The sequence below is a fragment of the Vicia villosa genome, linkage group LG7 (assembly GCF_029867415.1).
Source record: "Vicia villosa cultivar HV-30 ecotype Madison, WI linkage group LG7, Vvil1.0, whole genome shotgun sequence".
Classification (NCBI taxonomy): Eukaryota; Viridiplantae; Streptophyta; class Magnoliopsida; order Fabales; family Fabaceae; genus Vicia; species Vicia villosa.
The window spans coordinates 89,972,418-89,999,345 of NC_081186.1; the positions used below are offsets into that span (position 1 = coordinate 89,972,418).

General features: G+C 33.2%; 3 protein-coding genes, 2 long non-coding RNA genes and 1 pseudogene across 6 annotated transcripts; 1 reads left to right on the top strand and 5 right to left on the bottom strand.

Annotated features, from left to right (window-relative positions):
- Nucleotides 1–6,705: 6,705 nt before the first annotated feature.
- LOC131615728 (transcription termination factor MTERF9, chloroplastic) lies at nucleotides 6,706–9,864 on the bottom strand. 2 transcript variants are annotated; one of them, XM_058886885.1, is made up of 6 exons: nucleotides 9,439–9,864; nucleotides 9,205–9,267; nucleotides 8,805–8,872; nucleotides 8,012–8,701; nucleotides 7,342–7,887; nucleotides 6,706–7,256 (listed from the first exon to the last, which is right to left on the bottom strand). In XM_058886885.1, exons 1-5 carry the CDS (start codon nucleotides 9,704–9,706, stop codon nucleotides 7,570–7,572), a joined length of 1,407 nt encoding a protein of 468 aa, XP_058742868.1. In that variant the 5' UTR covers nucleotides 9,707–9,864; the 3' UTR covers nucleotides 6,706–7,256; nucleotides 7,342–7,569. The 2 variants fall into 2 exon arrangements, with proteins under 2 accessions (XP_058742868.1, XP_058742867.1); XM_058886884.1 differs by having other exon boundaries at nucleotides 6,710–7,256; nucleotides 9,205–9,271; nucleotides 9,440–9,864.
- Nucleotides 9,865–11,602: 1,738 nt separating this feature from the next.
- On the bottom strand, nucleotides 11,603–13,108 carry LOC131615733 (uncharacterized). The gene is made up of 4 exons (XR_009287914.1): nucleotides 12,795–13,108; nucleotides 12,553–12,655; nucleotides 12,426–12,481; nucleotides 11,603–12,153 (listed from the first exon to the last, which is right to left on the bottom strand). It is a non-coding gene; the product is annotated as an uncharacterized LOC131615733 (long non-coding RNA).
- Nucleotides 13,109–13,243: 135 nt separating this feature from the next.
- LOC131615732 (uncharacterized) lies at nucleotides 13,244–14,527 on the bottom strand. The gene is made up of 3 exons (XR_009287913.1): nucleotides 14,344–14,527; nucleotides 14,125–14,236; nucleotides 13,244–13,529 (listed from the first exon to the last, which is right to left on the bottom strand). It is a non-coding gene; the product is annotated as an uncharacterized LOC131615732 (long non-coding RNA).
- Nucleotides 14,528–15,507: 980 nt separating this feature from the next.
- LOC131615730 (uncharacterized) lies at nucleotides 15,508–17,604 on the top strand. The gene is made up of 4 exons (XM_058886887.1): nucleotides 15,508–15,829; nucleotides 17,030–17,079; nucleotides 17,182–17,263; nucleotides 17,377–17,604. The coding sequence occupies exons 1-4, from the start codon at nucleotides 15,598–15,600 to the stop codon at nucleotides 17,421–17,423; spliced, it is 411 nt and encodes a 136-aa protein (XP_058742870.1). The 5' UTR covers nucleotides 15,508–15,597; the 3' UTR covers nucleotides 17,424–17,604.
- A 60-nt stretch (nucleotides 17,605–17,664) lies between these two features.
- LOC131615725 (cytochrome P450 71D10-like) lies at nucleotides 17,665–19,291 on the bottom strand (annotated as a pseudogene).
- A 3,188-nt stretch (nucleotides 19,292–22,479) lies between these two features.
- Nucleotides 22,480–24,395, bottom strand: LOC131615735 (cytochrome P450 71D10-like). The gene is made up of 2 exons (XM_058886890.1): nucleotides 23,492–24,395; nucleotides 22,480–23,352 (listed from the first exon to the last, which is right to left on the bottom strand). The coding sequence occupies exons 1-2, from the start codon at nucleotides 24,386–24,388 to the stop codon at nucleotides 22,723–22,725; spliced, it is 1,527 nt and encodes a 508-aa protein (XP_058742873.1). The 5' UTR covers nucleotides 24,389–24,395; the 3' UTR covers nucleotides 22,480–22,722.
- Between the last annotated feature and the right edge of the window lie 2,533 nt (nucleotides 24,396–26,928).

Sequence of the window (26,928 nt, forward strand, 5' to 3'; positions counted from 1 at the left end):
CATGAGTGAGCAGGAGTCTGGTGTGATGTCTAGGTTAAGCAAAGCCAGATTTGGCCTTGGTTTGCATGGAGTGCAGATTGTCAAGAATAGAAGCCATGTGAACTGCTAAAGGAGGTATAATTGGTGACAGTTCAAAATAGGAAGGGAGAGACTTAGGAGATGGTGGAGAAAGACTGGTTGATCCACCTGAGTCCTGATGATTGGAGGAAGAAGAATCCTCATGAGAAGAAGAAATAGGATGAGATACATATGTGGATAAGGACTCAGAGACAGTAGGTGTAGAAAAGGAGGAAGACCCTATGGGTGAGGAATAAATCAGGGGAGACTTAGGACTGAAGCTAAAAGGAGCAATGGTTATTGCTTTAGTGGCTAAAGATGGGGACGAGGATGTAGGGAACATTTCAGAGAAAGGGAACCTATTCTCATTAAATAGAACATCCTTGGAGATGTAGAGTCCACCATTAGGAGCTAGACACATATATCCTTTATAAGATGTAGAATAGCCAAGGAAAAGGCACACTTGGGATCTAAACTCAAGCTTATGATTATGATAGGGTCTGGGTAAGGGAAAATAGGAACAACCAAAGACCTTTTAAAACTTGTAGTAAGGTTATTGGTTGAAAATCAGAGTGTAAGGGATTTGAAATTGCAAGGATGATGTGGGTAATCTATTGATAAGATACACTGTAGTAGAGAATGCATAGTCCTAGTAGGTTAATGGCAAGGAAGCTTGGCTCAATAAGATAAGTTCAATGTCTACAATATGGCAGTGTTTTCTCTCAACCACTCCATTCGATGATGGGTGTGAGGACAAGTGAGTCTGTGAATAACCCCTAAATTCTGTAAAATAATTAGTAAAAGGCCTAAACTCCCCACCCCAATCAGAATGCACAACTTCAATGGGGATATTTAGCTGAAGTTCAACCATAGTTTTGAACTTCTTGAACACAGTAAGAGCTTCAAATTTGTTCTTGAGTAGATAAAACCAAATAAACTTGGTATATGCATCAACAAAGGACATGTAGTACGAGTACCCGGATGCAGAAGCATAAGGAGAGGGTCGCCACAAATTAGGAAAAAATGAGTTCCAAGGGCTTTATGTAAACAGTGTGTGAAGTGGAAGAAGGGAGCCTATGAGCTTTCCCATTACAACAAGCAGAACGAAGAACATAATTGTATTTATGTGAAAAAGGAATATTACAACTATATAAAACAAGTTTAAGAGAATTAATGTGAGAATGCCTTAATCTAAGATGCTAAACATAGAGCATAGTAGGGTGATCACTAACATGATTAGCACTAGGCACATTATTTATATAGGCGGGTAAACAAGACAAACTGGAAGTTGGAGTAGGCTTGGACAGATCAAGTGAAGGAAACTCATACAAGCCATCAGGTCCTACATGTCCTTCAAGCAAGGCTACATTAGAAACCTGGGATTTAACAAGACATTTGTTAGTAGAAAATAAGAAATAGACATTACTGTCTTTAGAAAACTAGTTGACATTAAGCAAGTTTTTGGTTATGGTGGGCACAACTAATATATTATGAAGAGTGAGGTGTGTGCTAGGCTGATAAGGTGAGGAAAAGGAACTGACACCAATAGATGAAATGTTCAAACCTTGGCCATTTCCTACAAGATCTGATCATGTCCTTTGAAGGGTGTAAGCCGTTGGATGTTCTTGGGATCATTGGTAACATGGAATGAGGCTCATGAATATGGAAACCAGGAAGATCCAGTTGAGAGAGCAGGTAGAGTGTTGGCAACATATGTATTAGGTGGTGGTCTAAACACATCTGCAGGCATGAGATACTTATACCACACATTAGAATGTGCTTGATTGGAGTAATTGGGAACACCATACTAAGGAACTAGAGCAAAATTAGGTCCACTGTTGAATTGAGAAGCACCTATTGCAAGTTGAAGTTGAGAATTGAACATGTGCCAACATGCCAAAGCTGAGTGTCTAAACTTATATCACACTTAGCACTGCACAAAGTTGTTACTAGATGATCTGCCACCATGACCTCTGCCAAACCTACCACCTCGATTTGCTCTGCCACCATGAAATGAATTATAGTCAAGCTTAGCACGAGCATGTTGACCTGACCGAGTGGAAGAGGAATCAGTGCTTAGGGCTTGAGAATCCTCCACTGGTGTAGATTGAGGAGACACATGTGTAGGATTGAGGAAACCAGATCAGGAATTAACTGTTTCTTAAACTTAGCAAGTCTGAGTTCATGCGCAAGGAAAAGAATCTCCACTTCATCAAGATTCATAACTCCAAAGTTGCTTTCCTCAAATGACCCTAGTGGTGCATAATCAACTATTAATCCTTCAAGGATAACATCAATGTGATGCGAAAGTGGAATAAGATCTCCAATGGATGCCAACGCATCAACAATGGTGCGAATTTTGAGCAGATAATCCTGAATAGAGAGAGAATCAAGTGTAATAGCTCGGATTTCAACAGGAAGATGCCGAGCACACGCACACATTTGCTTCTTAAAATAGGAGAACAATCGATCCCACAGTTCGTGAGCATGAGAGCAACCTAGAACTCGAGAGAGAATTTCACTTGATAATGTGGACTAAAGCCACGAGAGTAGCATTTGATCCTTTTGAATCCACGAAGAGTACACCGAATTTACTTTACCAGAGCAGCGAGCATCATCGTCGAGAAACCACGGTAGAACACGAGCACAGACGACGTCATGAATCATCAGTGGATTGTGGTGTCGCCAGCGTCGGAGAAGACGGTTCCGTGACGAAAGAGGGAGAATCGGCCATGGATCGATCCAACTATCAGATACTATATTAGAAGAGTAGAGGAGAGTTTTCATATATATATATATATATATATATATATATATATATATATATATATATATATATCTGTAACTGAATTCTCTTTGATTTTCAGTTGATCACAAAGTCAGTTACAAGCTATCTTTCATAGTTGCTAGTTGTGACCTACAATAACAAGCTCACCTAGATACAACTGCCACCTGTGAGTGGACTTTATAACTTACTGTAGCTAAGCCTACTATACATTCAATAGATAAACTCACACTTGAGGGGAATTGTTGAAAATAACAAGTGTGAGTTAGAAAATTTGAGAAACAACGTATGGAGAAGTCTCACATTGATTAGAAAAGTGGAGATTTGAGCATTTATAAATGAGAGAACCTACACACGTATCACCTTAAAGCTTTGGTTGAATATGTGGTACGTCTCCCACAGAGGTGTGTTGTTCATAAAAGAAAAAAATCCCAACGTAAAGGCTTTATCACGTTCACCCCCGAATTAATGACCCAACAACTAGATTCTGAAAAGACTCGTGAAATATTAGATTGATTGGTGTCACGTTCAATCCCAACTTTTAGGGGTTTTTAGGTTTCACCGACTTTTATAGACGTTTTTCTGCCATTAAGCTTCCCATGCAGCTCCGCTTACCGATCTTTATGCTTTCTACGTTTTCATGGAGCACACATGCATATTCAACATTTACAACATTAAAGAAAATATGACATAAACGAGGCAATGCCATTTAAGATATAAATGTGTTTGCCATTGTCATTGATGTTGTTTTGTCCTAGGAAAGACACCCCTTGGCCTTCTTAAGTAAAATGATGTGCGGCAGCTTGCAAGCTTCATCAGTATACATTTGCAAGATGTACCCCATCACAGAAGCTTCCAAGAAATGGTATGCGTATTTTAATGAAAGACATTTTCGCATATTCACTAATCAAGAAGAGTTTGAAAATCTCCAAGTCTACACAATACAAACACCATAACAACAAAAGTGGATTTTAAAAGTACAAGGTTTTAATTTTGAGACTTTATACAAACCAAGGAAAACAAATCAAGTGGTAGATGTACTTAAGAATGTTCAAAAAAATCTATAAAACAGAACTGAACCATAAAACTGAAACGAACCGATATTAAATAATCAAACTATTACCTCTTGTTAATAAATTGAACCATTGTTTGTTAAACAGTTCAATGACTAAACCGAAGCGCAATCTAGCAAACTAAAACTTACCGATCCGAACCAATGTTAATTTCAACATGAATTTTGTATATCATGTTAATACAGTGATCTTTACATTTATTTTTAAGAGAAAACTTAGATATAATTCTTTAGTTGAAATTCTTACTTTTTGAATGAAAATATGATAATGAAAATATGTTAGAGTATGTATCGAACATATTTCCATAATTATATTTATTTTTTATGTAAATCTAATGATAAAAGTTGAAAATGTTTTTTTATTTAAAAATTCAAAGAAATATAATGTTCAATATATATTAAGAGTGTTTCCTAACTCATCCTTACAAAATCTTCTAATATTTTTTTGGGTTTGGTGCGTATATATTAACGGTGAGTGATTCATATCCGATCGATAGGTTCTAATACCATATTCAAATGAATTTGACTTAACTCAACCTTACAAAATCAATTTGTAAAATAAAGGATGTCACTCTATATAAACTTTTTCAATGTTCTATCTCCAAAACTAATAAGTGACTTGAAATCTTTCTAATAATCCACTATAACAAACACTTTGCTTTTAAAAAAACTTTTTACTATCGGTTTGGTATGATATATCAAACTAATAATTTGATTAAGACAGAATTAAAATGGTTCAATTCAGTTAAATTGAACTGTTATTATGGTTCTATTCGATTCAATTCCGATCTTTAAATAAACTGTACCAGCCCTATATGTTTTAGTTATAGACACACATGGGATGAAGCTATCTTGTTCTCCATTTCATCACCAGTTTCATTACTTCTCCCACAACTAAAGAAGTATTACATATTTACATTAAGGAAAAGGATGGGTCAATATATAACTAATATCTATCTAAATATAACTTAAATCCACACATGCAACAATTGTTTAGACTAAAAGATGAAAGTTTGTATTATAAAAACATAATTTACATACCACCGGGTTCAAGAGCCTCGACAAATTATCTTTCAAGAGTATCATTCAATACTTATTGGAGATCATTCAAAACCAACACCCCTAGTCTTTCGGCACCCTTTCTCTAGTCTGATATTTACAAAAACGTCAAGACCATTGTGCAATGCTGCATGATCTTGACGTCTTTATAAATACTAGACCAAAGAAAGTTGTTACATCTTCAACTATCACAAGAACCATCACAAACCATGACGCATGTGCCAATAAATGACAAACCGTTACAAAGTGATCAACAAATCTGCAAAATAAAAAATAATGAATCGCAATATAATACCCGAGGAATTGTGAATATTGACAAAATAACAAGGGCTATATTAGAATTCAGGAAGAGGTAGAAAAGTGAAACAAAAAAAAAAAGTATGTGTTTCACTTGTTGTGATGTTATGTAACTCATTCTTTTTATACCAGTTGTATAGTAGTTTCGTTGAGAAGAAAAAAGATCATGATTTTAGGCACACTTTATGATTGCCTTGACCAAGTACAGCATATTAATAGGTGACTCACATATAAGTTAGTTAGAAAAAAATCAGAAACATTATGGATGAGTCAGCAGAATATCTAAGAATAAATTATGGATGGTCCATAAGATACCTGATTCTCTCTTTTTTTTTTTTTTTGGTTTATCACCTGATTCTCTTATTTTGACATTAAATTTTCTTAAAAAGAAAATTATTCAATCTTGCAAGATTCTAAAATAGAATCATTAACAACTAATTTGTTTTATTCCATTTCTTGGTCCACTTATCTTTCTCCTTCTTCATCAACCTTCATTAATTTTAAAGTCTAAAAATAACCTCAATAATAAAACTAAATTCATAAGTTTTAATTAAACTAAAACATAATAAAATAATTTAAAAAAATATTACAATATTAATACGCGACCACCATAGATTTTATTTTAGTTTGTAACTATATTTGATATTGAATGTTTATAAAGTCTAACAATAAATTATCAAAACACTTACTATGTTTTACATTTATTCATCATTTCTTTCTTCATCTTCTTCGTCACTCTCATACACATTGTTCTAAAGTAAAAAAAAATTAAATTAAATTCCAATATTCAAGATTAAATGACGACAACCACAAAGTCTAAGTCGGAGTAGTATTTGTTTTTGGTTATATAAAGGTTATAAAGACACATGTTATTGAATTTATATAATTTGAACAAAAATTATTAATGGTGCTTTCTAAAGAATTGGTTAAGGTTTTGAAGTGTTGTGACTTGTGAAGAATAATGAATAGGGTGATTAAATTCTGAAGGATAGGATTTGTAATATTATGATTTCCATGTGTTTGTGTATTAATGAATTTGTGTATTGCTATTCGATATATTATTTGTTTTAATTTTGTTCTGGATTGGCCCGACAAGAAGGGACGGCCCAATCCACTTTCACTCGGGGGCGGTCCAACGACCTAAGCCCAATCACTTATGGGTAGAAAGAACGCTCTCTCTCTTCTTCCCGTCACCGAGCTAACCATGATCTGGTCGACCAGATCAGCTCCAGCACCACTGGTTGAATATCAGGCTCCCCGGAACACTCCTCTGCTCGAATAACAACTTGATTCGAGCTGTCTCTCAGGATTCCTATGTTTACTCCTAAAATCCTGGCAGTCACGTGTTTTGGACCTAAATCCACGATCCAGCCCAAAACACGGACCGTTAGCCACATGCTAGGGGTAATATATTAACTCTCTCCCTCGAGAGTGTTCCTACTGACTTGATCGTCGGAATACCTTGCAGATACACCCCCTCCTAGACATCATCAACATTGTGCAAGACGTTCGTGACCCTTTCTGGTTCTGATCTTCAGGTCAGTACAAATTTAATAGGATTTTAATTTAAAATTTTATGTTTGATGATGATTAGTACACCTTAGACTTTTAAGCTATGTTTGTACAGTTTAAGTTAATACAAGTTAATAACTTTTAGAGTAAAATGGTCTGTTGATTTGAGATGTGGAAAGCTTATATACATTGATTACAACATAGTTATGGTATTCAAGTTAATAGGATAAGATTTGTAAATCTAAAAAGTTTACAAATAACTGAGATACACAACAAAAAATAATTGTCTATGTATGCTATGATGATGATAACAATTGTAACAAAAAAAATGATCCTCTTGATTTGAGATACACAACAATGAAAACACCTAAAGAAAGAAAGAATTATAAATGCAATGCATAAAAATGAGAGAATTCACAAGTTTGGTTTTAAGTTTATACAGCTTCTTTCTTCAATCTACATGTTGACCATAACCTGTAAATAAGACAGGAGTTAATAACAGCTTATTGTATGTATTAGTAATTCACAATTGCTTATTAACTAAACTAAACGAGCTCACCTGATGATGATAGACGGCACCGTGACATGCTCTTTCAGGCCAACATAAACAGCAAGGATAAATTTCGCAATGAGAAATTGATCAGCTTCGGCTGAGAATAAGACACTGGTGTTTGTATCGTGAAATTATGTGCACATGGCTTACTTAGTAAACTCCAATGATTGAACATGTTGAATGGCGATAGTAAATTACAAGAAATTGCTGATAATTTCCTTGATTCTGTTTTTTTCACATTTTTCGGTCATATTTCTCAGCTAAATTTTTGAGGGAAGATCTCTGGCGAAATGCCATATATTTATCAAGAGTAGTTCCAGCCCATTTTTGACAAAAGCTTTCGTCAGTTGGAAGTAGAGACCCTAGAGGAAATGGTCCTTCGGGAGCTTTCTTTAGAAAAACCAAGAACCTGTGACGAGGGCGAATTCTCTGATCCAGAGACAAGCTTAGGTACATAGGGTATTTGGTCAGGGATTGCGCCTCATTGTGAAGTTCATTCACCAAGTACAAATACTTCGGCTTTAGGTTAGCCTCCAAGGAGAGCGATAGCACCTGCGGACACAATAGTTGCCAAGAACGATAAACTATTAGTCACATTATAAGAATCAGTCCGGAAATCTAAGTTGAACTGTGATTGTACGAAGGATTGAATACGGAAAATGAATGCAAAAATGACCTGTGTAAGGCTAGTTAAGATTTTCAAGATGTCGTCATTTTTCATTCCTACGCTCCTGAGGAAATTTATTCTTGGAAGCAATCCGTCATCAATGCTGTAATGGAGAAGCTGCGGGTGTTTTGTTACCATCTTCACAACGCTCTCTTTTGACGCACCCAACTCTTTGGTAAAGAACATTAATCGAGTATTCCACGAAATGTCAATACTCTGGACTAGAATTTGAGGACTCAGTTGAATGACTTTACCCAAATTTTTTTCATTGATGCCAACTTCCTCAATTAAATATTTCACCGTTGGTTTTAACGATTTCTCAAGACTGTAAGAAAAAAGGGACGGAGTAACAGCAATAAGTTGCCCTATTTTGGAACTAGGTACGCCCAAGCTCATTAAGAAATCTACATGTGCCTTCAAATTGTTCTCCACCAAGTACCCGAGAATCTGCGGATGCCGCAAAAGGATTCTCTTTATATCTTTATGTTTAACTCCAAGACTCATTAAGTAATCTAACCTTTCCTGTGCAGAACATACATTAATTTTAAATGACGACCTGTGCTTCATATAAATTTGGACCAATTGCGATTCCTTAATTCCAAAGGTGCTTAAGTAATCGAGAAGTGGCAACCATTTCACATCCAAATCAATCTCTTCAGACACCTCTGGATATCTTTCCGACCTAGAATTTCTACCAAACTGCAATTCAAGACAAAAAACAAACAAGCGAATATACGATTCCGTTACCGTAGCCCATTTGATACTTAACACTTTAACAGCTTACTGTATCACCAATTAGTACCTTTCCACTCTTATTTTGTTGCAAGGATGCTATTCTCCGACTTATGGGCAAATTACTACTTTGTCTATCTGTTCCAAGACAAACAACATTGTGCAACATTCAACTTCTATAAAGAACCAACTCAGACAAGTCGACACTGATAATATTTTGAGAAAGTTCAATAATTGAGCATAACAACCATGTGTCGTCTGATACACCATCAATGTGAAGTGGATGATACATAATTCAACATTCCCCTTAAAATCAAAATTCTTAAAATCTGTAGCACCAATAGCTGTTCACCGACACTTGTGATTAGGTTCAATTTATCTATTCTTTCAAATTATTACCCGGGTCAGGGTCAGTGTCGTGTGTGTGTCCGTGCTTCATAGCTCCTATTTATAAAATTTTTCAAGCATACCTGCAATTGTGTTTGATTTCGATCTCTTGTCTTTAGCATGAAATTCAGCAGACTCAGCAAATTCGTCCTGAATAATATATATACAAATTCCATAACCAAAAATTAAAATTCTTTAACTCAAATCTGAAATGCCTCATAAATATAACAGAAAAATGGAACAACTTATTTCACCAATTCAAACCCAAATTGTCCAATTCATTGCAGAATTTAAATATGAAATCATTGTAAAACTCACATCAGAGAACAAATCATCATCGTCGTCATCATCATCATCATCATCATCGTCATCGTCATCGTCGTCATCATCATCAAGGTTATACGGGAAGAGGGGTTTACTATAGGTTGATCTTCGGTTGGTTTTGAGAAGGTTAGGATTGGAATGAGTAGAAAAGACAGTGAAGGTGGTTCGGTTGGAAAAGGAAGAGTGACAAGGATAGTTAGAGGATGAATTTGGAAGAAAGATGAAAGGATTGTAAGGGTGGAGAGTTAAAAATCTAGACATTTTGAAAAAACAGAGAATAAACTGAAAAACCCTAATCTAATCCAATAATCCAAGAATCTCTGAAATGTTACAATTTACAACCTGCGATTTATTTTCCTCCTAGGTTGTTGACTTGCGAACCGTATCATTGTCATGCTGAACCTAAGATATGAATTATCATAACTTTTATTATTTATTATATCTATATACAAGAAAGTGAATATTGTTGTGGGCCGTTAAGAAGTTCAATCAGAAGAATTCAAGGATTTAACCTGCCAACCCCTAAATAAACATGACACTCCAAATATAATGAAAAGACTAAAATGTTCAATATATAAATTTTTTAAAACATTTTTATATCTAAGTGACATACCGCATTTTTTAAATTCACAGGTGAATTTCCGATATATTCATTAGGGGCATTTCTGGAATAAAAAAATAGGAGGTGTCATGTATAATTTTAAGGGTGGCATGTTAAATATTAGAAGGATTCTATATGTCACCCCCAACTCCCCAGTTCAATGAGAAGTCTATTGTAATCCTATTCAAAATTTTCACCATTTTACAAATTTATGTCTTCTAATAGAAAATTTAAAAAAGTTTAGGCGATACCAAAAATTTTAATTTTATATACCTTTATATCATAAACTAGTAACAAACCCGTGCATACGCACGGGTTCTGGTCGGACACGCGCATTGTTTTAACATATAGTAATTGTTGTTTATAAAAAATACATTAATAAGAATAAAATAAATATTTGAAGTACAGAAATATTTGTATTTAAAGTAAATTATAAGCGGTTTTTCAAAATAAAATTGTAAGTAATTGTTTAACAACTAAAATGTAGGATTAGAAAAAGAAATTAAAAGAGAGTCAAAACGTAAAAATAAATTGTGACATCAAAAAAGGTTTTTTTTAAAACAAAGTTGAATTTCGAACAACTACTAAGGAAATAATAAAACAAAAATATATGTGCATTCGCACGAGTACTGGTGTCGTACGCGCATTTGTTGACATATTTAAAAAAAATTAATAAATTTCATATTTCAATATTTGAATCAATAATTTCGTTTTTCCCATTTTTTATAATTTTTACAATAAAAAAGTAAAATTTATTATTTTCACTCAAAATATCAAAATTAATTATACTTTTCATAATTAGATACCAAAGCTTCAAGCAAGGTGAATTTATGAATTTATTCATATTAAATGGAATTTATGCAATGAAATTAATCAAATAATTAAAAATAAAAACCATTAAATGTTGTATTAAATAAATAATTATTATTATAGTCTTTTAGTAATAAGAATTGTTGGAACTCATAAAAAATCTTTTAGTAATAAGAAATGCTGCATGACTTTCTAGGTTATACCAATTGTTGGTTTCTGTTGCACACTTTAGATGAATGTAATTGAGAAAAAAAAGCTTGTCTTGTTTCATTACCTCTCCTTAATTTTAAATCTTGGTTTTATAATTTTGAATATGTAACTGAATTGTTAGTTAACCTAATTGCAATGAGGTGTTGTTCCACGAGGAAAACCCTCACAAAATTACGTTTACAGTAACTTGTTTTCAAGTTGTTTGATTTTTCTAATGGTTTATTAATTTTGGGAAATATCGCTTGTACTAAAAGATTGGGTACCTTGTGAGTTATCCAGGATGGTCTAATATGTATTCAATTAGTTGATAGAGTACATTAAGATCAAAGAAAACTAACTGAATCTGAACTTACATGTATCGTAGAATCTGAAAACTGATAATTGAAGTATTTTGGAGGGCTTATGAAAGTAAGCTAAAAACAGCTTATCAATATGTGATAAGTTATTTTCATAAGTTCTCTAAAACAGTCTCACAAGTTCTTATTAAAGTAGATAAGCTCAAATAAATCAATCCAAACAAACCATTAAGCCCTTGTAAATATCATAACTGAAAATGATCCGGATGGAAAATAAAAATATAAAATTAAATAAATGAATCATATCATACTTATTGAGAGACGTAAAAGAGTGACCCGAGTTAAACTTGCCAAGCACCAGATTTGTTGTTTCTTCTTCTCCACTGCAAGACCATAGCAAATAACCTTAACCAAAATGTTTTCATTTCAACAACCAAGCATCAAAGAATGAATGATTCAATATATATGCTGCCAACTGCAAAGTCAATTGGGCCTAAATATCCCACATCTGTAAAACACAGAGACGTCAGAGTCTGATCTTAATGCCACTGATTGGTGCTTCTTTGGACCTGCAGTGTTTCGAAATGAAATGTGGTGTGCGATGAACCCTCTACCATTTACAGCTGCATAGGAAAATGAAAATTAAGTTAAGAGAATTTGGTCAGAGTTCCGTTTCCGTTATTATTTTTTCTCATAACAGCCTCAACAGATTTCCGGTATTTTTGAAGGCCATAACCATATGAACTTGAAAGACCTTTTGCCTTGAAGAAGCTTATTCTAGATAGTAAAACCTGCATTAAGAAGGTTTATTTTGAAATGAGGCTAAAGTATTCATTTTGAACTACAAAAAGAAACATAACAGTGAGTATAATTTTCTTATAATTAAAATCAATAAATAACTAAACATTATCAAATAATGACTTCAATTATGTTGAGGAAAAAATTGTATTATTAAGAAAACACATATGACTTACTTTTAACCTCAATATTCTAAAGTTCAACCATTGTCTATAACTAAAATGTATTAAGGGAGTTGTCAAATGATTTTGTTTTCTTGGCTTACCAGACGTGCGTTTCTAATTTGAAGCTCATTCTCTTTCCACGCAAAGCTGCAGAAAACTGAACTCATGTTAGATCAGTATAATCATAGTGCATAAAGTGAAGAAAATAGATCAGAGAGTGTAGGTTACCCCATGACAAGAAGTGTAAAATTCCAAGCTATGGTAGCAAGTGAAGCTGCAGATGGTAGGCTCTTAGCAGTCCACGAACAGATATGATTGACTCCGGAAATTTCTGATACAATACAGCTATAGTGATCAAATAGAGCGAACATTTCTGACTATGTGCTTTGGTATAAAGTACACAAGCAATGATATAGATTATACAAATTCATAAAATGTTAAAAGCTAAAATAACATAGTATTCTATACACCTAAAGTCTTCAATCTTCATCATCCTGTTTTCCAGTGCCACAACCTACAAAAAAACTGTTATATGCACAACTAAAACAAACATGTTCAGATCTCAACTTTCAGATAAATAAAAGCCAAGCAACATGCCTCAGTACCATGTGCCAAACCGACTTGTATCCATCAAGCCATATCCATCACGTTGTCGACAACCTAAAACCGTATCAGCCAATAATTCATCAGCTAATACAGAAACAAAATTTGGAGGAAAAATAATTTGTGAAAGCAATATTAATATTCAAAATTTTACAAGTAGTTATAGTTATCATCATTTAAATTTAAAAAATTTAGAAATAAAGCCAAAAAAGAAAAGGAAGAAAACAAAAAGGAGCCTTTACTACTAAAATAAGTAACCCTTAACACTTTCTCCATACCATAATTGCATAACAACTTAAAAAATAGATAGCAGCAATGAATTGATATATGTAGCAGCCATGTAGCTACCAAGCAGAGAATAGTCACAGTAGTTTATTGATAGCAGTAGTATATTCCTATTTCTTTCATCACAGAACATGTTGTAAGGGCTGAAAAATACTTGGTTGTTGTTTGTAGAGTAAAGTGAAGATTGAAGAAGTCTACAGAACATGACATTATTTTGCATGGAAAAGTGTTAACTATTACCTCACATGGAATACATGAAACAGTTATAAAACTAACTTACTGGACTTCAATGGTCCAAATTCATAATAAGCATTAACCTGTTTATCACATTATAAATACCAAAATTCAGTAAAGAAAATATCAACTTAAATTACAAGATTGAAGAATTCCAATTGAAACTAATGATAAAACCAGTCATCCAAAGACACAAAGACACGCTTTTATGACTAAATTTACATTGGAATCACTTGAACTACAAATGTAAGAATTTCTTAGATATTAAAAAGGTTTCATTTTTCAATAACCATTTTTCAATAATCATAAGAATATCACTCAAAAAGAAGACACAGGACAAAGAGATTGGGTATTCAAATTAAGCATGGCTGGAAACATGAAGAATTTTCCTACAGGCATAGAGTTCTTGTGCCATTGCAAAAATAAAAACGGGATTAGAACTTAAAAGTAGTTTATTTGAGTAAACGGGTAAATTTACTTCCACATTAATTCCGGAATTTATGAATGATTTAGAGTTAGTCCTTAAATCCACAAAACAAATATCATGCTAGTCCTTTAACCTACTCAACCATACATTCCAGAAAAACTAATATCATTTAAATCATCATAAATTTTATAATCAAATCTCAATATAATAATAAGAAAAGTAATAAGAAACTGAATACAAAAACTCCATACCCATTATTGAAAACCATGCTACCACCACCAAACTCAGCCATAAAATCATCAAAATCAGGTGATTTATTCATCGAACTTCTACTCCCCGTCGCATGCAATCCACCAATATTACCTAACAAATCATCAAAACCAACACTTTTTTCATTCCCTCCACCGAAAAAAATGAAAAAAATGAAAACCTAATAATGTCAATGCCAAAAATTTGTTAAAAATACTTACATGTTTATAAAATAACAATCGTTAGGGTTAGGGGTTTGCCATCTTGAAGTGGAAAAAGAGTTTAGAGATTTGATATATTGAGGGTTAGGGTTTCCTTCCCAACTTCAGTTTCACTCTGTTAGTTTTCGTGGAAGAAGAAGGAAAAAGAAGTAGAAGAAGAAGAATGAAATAGTTCGTGAAAGAGAAAGAGAGAAATGAAGAGAGAGAATGGGAGTAAGGACAAAAGAGAGAAAGAAGAAATTAATATTTGAAATTGAGATAATGACATACAGCTAATATCATTTGTTTAGAATAAATCAGAAAAGACATTTTTTGCCCCAAAAATATTAATTTAGACTAAGATAACAAAAGGGTATTTTAGTGAAATCCAGAACAGTTTCTTTTCTTATATTATAGATTCTTTGAAAAAAAATAGTAGAATAGCGAAAATTTCAAAATTTATGGTAGTTCAAATTTTTTTATAAAGTTATTTGACTTTAATATTATGCCAAAGAAAAAGGTATTATTAGACAGGACTTGGATCATCTTCTTTATTTTTCTCTCATTTCCTTTCCATTCTCTCTATCTCTCTTAGGCTATGTTTGGATTGATGGAACATAACGGAGCGGAGCGGAATGAAATATAACAGAGTGGAGCGGAATAAATATACGTTTCCATTGTTTGGTTATTTTATTTAAAATTTCTCATTCCATCACATACACTCCAAATTGAATGGAACAAAAAATGGGGAATGAGATGGAATGGGATGAAATGAATTTCATCATGTTCCATTTCATTCCATAAATTATTTATAAATCCAAACGATGGAATCTCATTAACTACCGTACCATTCCATTCCATTCCATACCACCAATCCAAACATAACCTTAATCTCACTCTCATTTATTATTAAAAAATAAAATATAATCAAAAGAGAGAATAATTAAGAAAATGATAGAGAAGATGGAGAAGGAAAGAGAGAAAAATAAAGAGAATCCAAAGTGTTATCACTTATCACATGTGTTTGAATAGTATACACAATTAAAACATAAAAGTGAACAGTATATAATAATAATAATAATAATAATAATAATAATAATAATAATAATAATAATAATAATAATAATAATAATAATAATGTGTGGTGTAGTGAGAACGTGAATATGTAGGGCTGAAAAAAACCCACATAGCGTTTCTAAAACATTTGAGGATCTTGTCGAATTTTGTTAGCTACACAGAGTTTTTGATGTTACTTGTTACTTTGATTCAGTTACTATGGAAGCATTAATTTGTTGTTCTCTACCTTCCTTAACCACAACAAAAACTAGGAACATAGTTACACAGAATTGTTGCTCCTTTCCATTGAGAAAAACCAGTGATTTATGCGTTAAGAATTCAAGAACAAGAAGAAAAACAAGGATAAGTGTTGTGTCTGTGAGTGATGTAACCACAGTACTTGAGCCAGCTCCAGTGGAAATCACGTGGCAAATTGTTGTTGGAACTATAGGTAATATATCTATCAAACAACACTCTCTACACTCTCTAGTGTTTAATTCAATATTTGTATGATTTTGAATATGAAGCTCAGATTCCGACACGAACACCGCAACACGACACGGACACACACTCCAATACTAATATGTCAAAAACTTAGGACACTGACACTACTATATATGTCACCGCATTTGAGTTTCACTTATTCATCTAATATCAAAAGGGTTAAAAATATTCTAATTAGAATTAATGCCTTCAATTCTTCATTGATAAGTGATAACATTGCTTCAATACATATTTAACCCTTTTAATCTGCATAAGATTTGTCTATAAAATGTATAAAGCTTGTTGAGGAAAAGTAAAACATGATTTTTATTTAAAGAAAACTCGTTTTGAATATGAAGCTCAGATTCCGACACGAACACCGCAACACGACACGGACACACACTCCAATACTAATATGTCAAAAACTTAGGACACTGACACTACTATATATGTCACCGCATTTGAGTTTCACTTATTCATCTAATATCAAAAGGGTTAAAAATATTCTAATTAGAATTAATGCCTTCAATTCTTCATTGATAAGTGATAACATTGCTTCAATACATATTTAACCCTTTTAATCTGCATAAGATTTGTCTATAAAATGTATAAAGCTTGTTGAGGAAAAGTAAAACATGATTTTTATTTAAAGAAAACTCGTTTTGAATATGAAGCTCAGATTCCGACACGAACACCGCAACACGACACGGACACACACTCCAATACTAATATGTCAAAAACTTAGGACGCTGACACTACTATATATGTCACCGCATTTGAGTTTCACTTATTCATCTAATATCAAAAGGGTTAAAAATATTCTAATTAGAATTAATGCCTTCAATTCTTCATTGATAAGTGATAACATTGCTTCAATACATATTTAACCCTTTTAATCTGCATAAGATTTGTCTATAAAATGTATAAAGCTTGTTGAGGAAAAGTAAAACATGATTTTTATTTAAAGAAAACTCGTTTGAATTATCGGACACCGATTCAAAACGTGTCGAAGCAAAGAAACAAATAATTTTTTGGAGACACTTGTCTAACTTTTCTGACACATGTCGTACGGGCGTCATACAAGTGTCGGACACCGGACACTCCTACTTCTAGAGGTGTCCGAGTGCTTCATAGGATTTTGATTGTTTCATTCATTTGAAATTTGTAGCTGGAATCACACCTTTTGTGGTGGCAGGGATTGAATTCAGCAAGAGAATTGTAAGTCACTTTTTTGGTTGATTATTTCTACTTGATAAAAAATTACTATGAATCTCATTCTTGTGTGTTTCTTTGTTTTTCTAATTTGAATATTTGTTGCAGATAGCTCAAAAAGAATGTGAGAGTTGTGGAGGGTCAGGACTTGTTTTTATCGAAAAGAACTATTTTCGATGTCCCGAATGCGGTATGTTTATTGTATTCTCTTGATCTTGATTATAAGCCTTTTCATTCTCTCTGTCACATTTTTAGTGCTAATAATGTTTTGCAATCCTTTTCTTCATATGCTATATATTTCAGGTGGATTTCTTCCTTGGCAATCATGGAAAAGATTTTTCTCTAGTTAATGTTTTGTACCACCACACTGCACAAATTCTTTGTTTGTAGCATATAGTAAACTTTTTTTTCTGTTACAGTAGCCTATAGTAAACTTATTTGTAAGTATGACCATTACAAACTTTATTATAAATATAAACATCATACTCTTTCATGAGAGAAATGAATGTTATTTGCTATCTTATTTTACAATCATGGTCCATTTATTAAGTGCTGAAACTAGTATAAGAAAACTTCACAAGTCATTTTTGAAACGCGTATCAGAGGCGCCGAGTAATAGGTATCAAGCATAAGTCATTTTTTCTTCCTGCTGTAATTTCAAATGCCTCAGTCATATCAAGTTCTTCATTCTTCATTCCATTGGGAAGCTTCCAATCAAAATGGTAAAGTAATTGAGCAAGAGGCAACTCGACGTTCGGTATGCCAAAAGCAATGCCTGGACACATTCTCCTTCCAGCACCAAATGGTAAGTATTCAAAGTCCGTGCCTTTGAAATCAATCGGGTTATTAAGAAATCTCTCCGGTTTGAAACTCTCAGCTTCAGCCCAATACTTTGGATCTCTTCCAATTGCCCAAACATTAACAGCAACCCTTGTCTTAGCTGGTATATCATACCCATTGATTTGACAATTCTCCCTACTCTCTCTGGGAATCAACAATGGTAAAGAAGGATGCAACCTCAATGTTTCTTTGATGACACACTTTAAGTATACCAACTGGTGCATATCTGTTTCATCTACATAGCCTTTTTTATCGAACACACTTCTTACTTCGGCTTGTGCTGCCTCCATTACCTTTGGATTCTATACCATCTCAGACATCCCCCATAAAACTATCCCCGGCGATGTTTCGCTACCAGCCGCGAACATATCCTGCAAAATGAATCAACAAGGAAATTTTAAACCAGTCTTTAAAATTTGAAAAATAATTATATTAACATGTTTGGTTCTAGACTAGAGACTAACCAGGATGACTGATTTAATGCTCTCATCAGTTATGGGATGTTGTTTGTGATCATTATCCTGTTGAATCTTGAGAAGAACATCAACTAGATCTTCATTCTTGTTTTCTTCCGCGCGACAATTTTTGTGATCGTTTAAGATGTCTTGCAATAGAACATCAAGCTCTCTGTGAAGTCTTACCATTTTGGTCCTGGACCTACTCACCCTTCGAAGAAATTTAAACGAAGGATACAAATCAGCAATACAAAATTCTCCCATCAGGTTTATTGATTGGTCTATTGTTGATTTCAACACTCGTTGGTGTCTGCTCTTTTTCCCGAAAGCGGCCCGCATTATTATCCCACATGTCATTGACAAAACCCTCTCTGTGAGATTAACAATAGAGGCTTCACTTTCATATATTGATTTAATTAGTATTGAACACTCTTCTTCTCTTATGGACCTAAATGATTGTACTCGCTTCGCACTTAGTAGCTCTATAATACATATCTTTCGCGATTGCCTCCAATATTCTCCATATGTAGAGAAAGCAATATCCCTACCATTGTAACTAAATATTGTTGACAACATAAGGTTTGGCCTATGACAGAATATGAGGTCTTGTGTTTTCATAATCTCTTTAGCCATTTCTGGTGAACTAACTATTATGTGTGGTACTTGACCAAGTTTAAGGTGAATCAAAGGTCCATATTTCTCTGCCAATTTTTTGCAGCAATGTTGAGGCGTCGAGCGGCCCATAACCTGATGTATGTTTCCTATGACAGGCAGTGTCCATGGTCCTGGTGGTAAATTAACAATGGATTTTTTACAACTCCATGTTTTAACTATTTTTAACAGCGCCAAAAAGAAGAGAAAGGAGAGTATGTAGGTAACTTCGGAAAAATAATTGTGAAATTCCATGATGGTAAGGAACTGCAAATGGTAGTTTTAGTGTGACTTACTTTAGGCTTAGTGTGTGTGTGTGTATATATATATATATATATATATATATATATATATATATATATATATATATATATATATATATATATATATATATATATATATATATATATATATATATATATATATATATATATATATATATTTTGAGGGCTTTGGCTAATATGCATAAGGATTTTACTTATGCATAAGCCATTGGATCATGTTTTTAATCCAGTATTGAGTATTGAGTATTGAGTGGTGAGTATTGACTAGGGGTGGCAAAACGGGCCCGGCCCGTTGGGCATGCCCGTTTTACCCGCACTTTAGTGCGGGGCGGGCCAAGGTTTTAGGCCCTCACCCTCTAATGTGACCGCCCCGCCCCGCCCCGTTTTCAATGCGGGCTTTTGCGGGCATGTGCATTTTCATAAATTTTTATGTTTTTAGGCTTAAAAGGTGCAATGCCCGCGGGCTTTGCCCGCCCCGCCCTCACTTTTTTGCGGGGCGGGGCTAGGTTTTAGGCCCGCATCTTCAACTATGCCCGCCCCGCCCCGCCCCATTTATTTGCGGGCTTTTGCGGGGCGGGATAAACGGGCGCGGGCATGCCCGTTTGCCACCCCTAGTATTGACTATTGAGTAATAACAATTGATGTCTAGAATTTGATCCAATGATCCAAAGGTCCATAATAATCTATGCATGATGCATAGATTTTTATCTATGCACGGTAACTGCACCCTCTAGTGAGAATGAATAACTTATATGAGAATGCGAGAATAATTAAGAATCATGAGTTACATTCGCTCAATAACTTCACATCGGATAATTATTTTTTAAAATCAACCGTAGAATTGAAACATATTATCATATAGATCGTACGTATAAAATTTGAGATTAATCTATAATTATTTACTATGTCATCGAAGTATATCAAAATTAATGTTACATGAAAATCCGTTTTGGCTTTAATCTTTGTGTATCTTGATGACATAATAAATCATTATAGATTAATCTCAAAATTTATACGTATGATCTATATGATAATACGTTTCAATCTAACGATTGATTTTAAAAAATAATATCCGATGTGAAGTTATTAATCGAGTGTAATTTATATGTAACTATTCAAATGTAATTTGATCTCATATATATATATATATATATATATATATATATATATATATATATATATATATATATATATATATATATATATATATATATATATATATATATATATATATATATATATATATATATATATATATATATATATGGGGATGGTCCTAATCCTAGATTAGAAAAGTCTATAGCTTTTATGAAAATTTATTGTTTCGAAGAAATACGCTAATTGCTTTGTGACTTTTTATTACTTGAAGTAATTAAAAAAGGGTTAATGCCATTGTAAAAAAAAAAACATTTTGATTTTTTTGTATTTTTAAATTGAAAAATTACTTTTAACATTCTATAACATACACAAATAATATTGAAGACCAAATATCAAAGATCAAAGATTCGAAGATCTAACATACGATCTTCATGAATAAGTTAATTTTTATTTTATTATTCTATGTAAACAATGTGATAAGTTGTAAAAAAAGAACCATCTATCTTACCTCTCAGTTTTATTGATAAATCGAGAGGTATGATGCGCTAATTTTAAAAATAATTAAAGTGTAGAAGTTGGGGTTCGAATTCATGTGTAGATAATCTTACCCGTCGATTTTTAAAACACAGAGGTATAAAGTGGCAGCTTTTCACGACGCCATTCGTTACTTTGTTTATGTAGCCGAGGTTAACTGCATTTGACGTCTGAGGTGTAATGTTTTTTTTTTTTTTAGTTGTGAGCTATGAACTAACATATAAGAATTAGAAGAATTAACAAAATCTAATAAAAATCTAAATATAATTGATTGCACACCAAATGTTCAACAAATTGCTTAAGACAAGTTTCTGTTTGATATTTCATTGGAACTCGATTATCACTGCATGGTTTTATTCAAACGTTGTTGAGAATATATTGATTAATTTTCTCATCAATCGAATACGTTCTATACGATTTAATACATATCCAATCTTTTCGATGACGGTTCAGGATAGACGATTGTCGATCCAATATTATTCCCGCTTACCATAGTTAAACAATTAAATTTTTTTTTTAAATAAGAAAACTTCATTTGCGATCTATTCACTCCTTCTAGATCTTAGTCTATCGTCTAACACTTCAGAGGTAAGGCCAATACAGGCTTTGATGTTTCTTCCTTGAACAAAACCTTTTTCTCCTTGGAAATGATTCTTGACATAATGGGAGAGAGTCTATCAACAATAACCTTAGAAATAATTTAAAACTTAAAATTAGTTAAATCAATAGGCATAAAAAGCTCAATAGAATCAACATTAGAACATTTAGAAAGGATAATAAATGTATTAGTATTATAATTAGGCATAATCCAAGAAAAAAAATATAAAATTGCTTAATCGCCTCAATGACATTCTGATGAATGATCTCCCAGTAATGTTGAAAGAAGAAAGCCCAAAGCCATCTGGCCGCGGAGCATCATCTTTATTAAGATTAAAAATCACTTCTTTGATTTCAAGATCAGAAGGGATCTTTATGAGCATTTGATTCTCCTCCAGACTAATGAGAGTAGGAATGCTATTCTTGATGAGATCCAAGTCAATATTACTACCCACATGAGAAGAGAACAAGTTCTTGAAATGATCAACCACATGTGAGCTAAGAGTATCTTGATTGGTAACAAGATTGCCATCGATGTTAAGGGCCGATATATTATTAGTAGCACTTTCAATCTTCGCAATCCTGTGAAATTATTTTGTATTTCAATTCCCCTCCAGATGCAATTTGACTTTAGCTTTTTCTTGCCAAATTAAGTGCTCCTTGTGTAAAGCTTCCTCAAGATTTTTTATGCAAATCTTTTCCTTAGACCTGAGATTTTCAGAGTAACCAACTTTTCTTCTACATTCTTGACTAAGATGTGATCATTTCCAAAAGTTTCAATGTTCCAGACTTTTAGGTAACTTTTCAGAGAGGATAAACATAGGGCAATCTGAAACTTACAAATTCCAAGTGGATTTGATAACATCTAAATAAAGAGGTGAGCATACCACATTTGCTGAAAATTTTATTGTTTGAAGAAATTTATAGGGACTCAAAATATATTTAATCATTCTTTTTATTGAAAAGAACTATTTTTTTTGGGTCCAGAATATGGTATGTTTATTGTATTCTCTTGAACTTGATTATAAAGCCTTTTCATTCTTTCGGTCACTTTTTTTCCACATTTGCAACAATAGACTATAGTAAATTTTCTTCGGTTACAATAGCCTATAGTAAACTTAGCCTATCATAAACTTATTTGTAAGTATTACAATTACAAACTTTATGATTAATATGAAAATCATACTCCTTCATGGGAGAAATGTATATAAAAAACGACGAGTAATAGGTACCAAGCATAAGTCATTTTTTCTTTCTACTGTAAGCCCAGATGACTCAGCCATATCAAGTTCTTCATTCTTCAATCCATTGGGAAGCTTCCAATCAAAATGGTAAAGTAAATTAGCAAGAGGCAACTCGACGTTAGGTATGCCAAAAGCAATGCCCGGACACATTCTCCTTCCAGCACCAAATGGTAAGTATTCAAAGTCCGTGCCTTTGAAATCAATCGTGTTATTAAGAAATCTCTCCGGTTTAAAACTCTCGGCTTCAGCCCAATACTTTGGATCTCTTCCAATTGCCCAAACATTAACAGCAACCCTTGTCTTAGCTGGTATATCATACCCATTGATTTGACATTTCTCCCTGCATTCTCTTGGAATCAACAGTGGTGTAGGAGGATGCAACCTCAATGTTTCTTTGACGACAGACTTTAAGTATACCAACTGGTGCATATCTGTTTCATCTACATAGCCTTTTTTATCAAACACTCTTCTTACCTCAGCTTGAGCTGCTTCCATTACCTTTGGATTCTTTACCATCTCAGACATCCCCCATAAAAGTACCCTTGACGATGTTCTCGTACCAGCAGCAAACATATCCTGCAAAAGTGATCAAAACAGTAATTATTCTAAGTGCACATCAATTTTTCTTCAGAAACTCTTACTTATAATAACAATTCTAAACCAGTTTTTATAATTTGAAAAATAATTATACTAGTAGGTTTAGTAGTAGACTAACCAGGATGACGACTTTAATGCTCTCATCTGTCAAAGGATGTTGCGAGTCATCGTTTTCCTGTTGAATCTTGAGAAGAACATCAACTAGATCTTCATACTTGTTTTCTTTTGCGTGACAATGTTTGTGATCGTTGAGGATGTCTTGCAATATTATATCAAGCTCTCTATGAAAATTTTCCATTTTGGTTTTTGACCTACTCACCCTTTCAAGAATTTTAAATGAAGGATACAAATCAGAAATACAAAATTCACCCAATAGGCTTACTGTTTTATTTATCGTTGATTTGAACACTTGTCTGTGTCTACTCTTTTTCCCAAAAGCTGCTCGCATCGTTATCCCACATGTTATTGAGAGAATCATCTCTGTCAGATTAACAACAGAGGATTCACTGGCAGATATTGATTTCATCAGTATTGAACATTCTTCTTCTCTTATGGACCTAAATGATTCTACACGCTTTGCACTTAATAGCTCTACAATACATATCTTCCGCAATTGCCTCCAATATTCACCATATGCAGAGAAACCAATATCTCTAGCATTGTAACTAAATATTGTTGACAACATAAGGTTTGGTCTATCACAAAAGCTGAGATCATGTGTTTTCAGAATCTCTTTGGCCATTTCTGGTGAACTAACTATTATGTATGGTACTTGGCCAAGTTTTAGATGCATCAAAGGTCCATATTTCTCTGCCAACTTTTTGAAACAGTGGTGAGGCAGTGAGCTGCTGATAATCTGATGTATATTACCTAAGACAGGCAGCGTCCATGGTCCTGGTGGTAAATTAACAACGGATTTCTTACAACTCATTATTTTAACTATTTTTAGCAACACCAAAAGCAAGAGAAAGGAGTATATGTAGGGAAGTTGGTAAAAAACATTGTGAAATTCCATGATGGTAAGAAACTGCCAATGGTAGTGGTGTAAGTGAGTGATACTTTGATATATAGGGAGGGGGTGTTGGGGGATGGTCCAAAGTTGGTCCTGATTTGGCATTTCTTGGTCCTGATTGATTATAATTTGAACTTGAAAAATTGGCATATCTTGGTCCATTATGGACTATAAGATAGATTTTGGACTATATGTTATTAAAGTATGATTTTAATGGTTGATTTAACTATTACAGTAACTAATACTAGTGAAAGATAAGGTAATAAAAAATAATTGATAATTACAAGGAAATGCGATTTTAAAGGCACGATTTCGAATGAGAAATTCTTTCTTTACATAACCTCTCAAAAACTTTTGAAGTGTAAAATATATTTTTGAGTTCTAGAATTCGAACCGTGTTTATTAAGTGTTTAGATTCTTGAATTCGAACGTGAAAAATTCATTTGGATTTTACAATTTTAAATAAACTTCGGTCGAATGTGAATAAATTTTTCTGATTTGTTTACCATTGTTTGATGCAACATTTGATGTATTGAGGGATATCATAATCTTTTAAAAAATATCATGAAAACATCTTCGTTTTAAAAAATATCATGAAAATATCATTCGAGTCTGGGAGAAAAATTTATATACTAGAACACTTTAACCAAGTTATCTGATCCAGATACATCAAACTAGTAATCCTTTAAGTTATCCGGTCCTTAAAAACTACATAAAATCTTATATAAAGTCATCCAGTCCTTGAAAGCCACCGAAAGCCTTAGATAAAGTTATTCGATGAAGTGAAAAACACAACCAGATATCTTTCGACATAGTTTTCTAAGTGGAGAGGAAGGAATGAGACGGATTTGAAAAAATAGAAGGATTGAGTGAAAAGAATTGAATGATTTTGGTTGGGAAGGTTTTAGAGGGTTTGCTTTTATTCATAACACTAAAAACCCCTTAATTTGGGGGAACTCAAAATTTAGCTTGAATGAGGGCTTTGGAGGGCTTACATAAATTTTCAAAATATATTTTATGTTGTTATAGTATTCACAAAATTAAAAATATAGTAATGACATACACTCTTTTATCATTCTATACAAAATCATTTTTTTTTTAAAAAAAAGACAAATATTTTCCTATATTTAAAAAAAAAAATTGTTTTTGAAAGCCTTCCCCTCCTCTCCCCTCAAAACTCCCAAACATAGCCTAAGAAAAGTATCCATAACCGAATGAGAAGATTAGACAAACTTCCAAAACTGAATGAGAAGATTAGAGGTAACTTTCTTAACAACACTATCCTGAAACTAGACTAAAGGACCCTCTCTATTGGCACCAAGGAGGGACACCCTCCCCACCAAAGAGACATAGAGCGAAGGCCGAAAGTTCTACCTTTTGAGACAGAAGGAGTCGTACTAACACCATATCTAGCAGACATAATATTTCTCCAAACACCAGAGTCTTCCGAGATCAAACGCCATTTCCACCTGTCCATCAGAGCCAGATTAACCAACCGAAGGCCACACACACCATAACCCCCAAGCTTCTTAGGCTTTAGAGATCAGACCACCTAAATAAAGTGATTTTTGAACCCCATCCCTTTCACACACCCCACATAAACCTCCTTTTAATTTTCACAATATTCTTTCATATCTTAATAGGTATTTTAAAAAAAGACAAATAAAAGTTAGGAATAACATTAATAACAAAGTTAAAAAGAACCACCAGCCTTCCTAAGGATACTTATTTGGCTTCCATGAGTGAATCCTCTTAGTGATGAGACTTAATAGAGGTTCTCACTTAGAGAACAAATGAAGATTCCCCAACACCAAAAAAATAAGTATGAGTATGTGGACAAGCAATTACTCACTAAAATTCACGTGTATAGGTACAGGTACGTATGGGTGTTCATGGGTAAAGGCTAACCCGCGAACTCACTCAACTAACCAACCCTTATTTTTACCTGACCTAATCATGTACGGGTCCAATCAGAACCAACCCATTCAAACCCATTAGTATTTGGTTCGGATAACGGGTTTGAAGTTTTAAACCCACGAACCCGCGAACATAACCCATTGACATGTCACTCTATTTTTATTTTATTCTATTTATAAATTATGTATCATAAATCTTACTTCCTCCGTCCCAAAATAATTGTCACATTTAGAAAAAAATTGTCCCAAAATACTTGTCACTTTAGATTACCAAAGTAGTTATATATTTAATCTTCAAATTGTACTCTCTAATAAATACTCTTAACTTATTGTTTTCTCACTTAACATTAATGCTAATTTGATGACACCAATGGTTAATTAAGATAATTTGGTAAAGTCATTATTCTCTCTTTCATTTATTACTGTTTCTTAATCCGTGTAAAATATTCAATTGTGACAAATAATATGGGACGGAGGGAGTATAATGCATATATATTGTTAAATATAATTATACTTTTTATTAATTGTAAAAGTTTAAGTCTAAATCAAATTTGAGAGATCAAATTTATTTATTTGAAGAGAGATATATCTTACCTTTTAAATTATACTTTACACCATTTGTATATT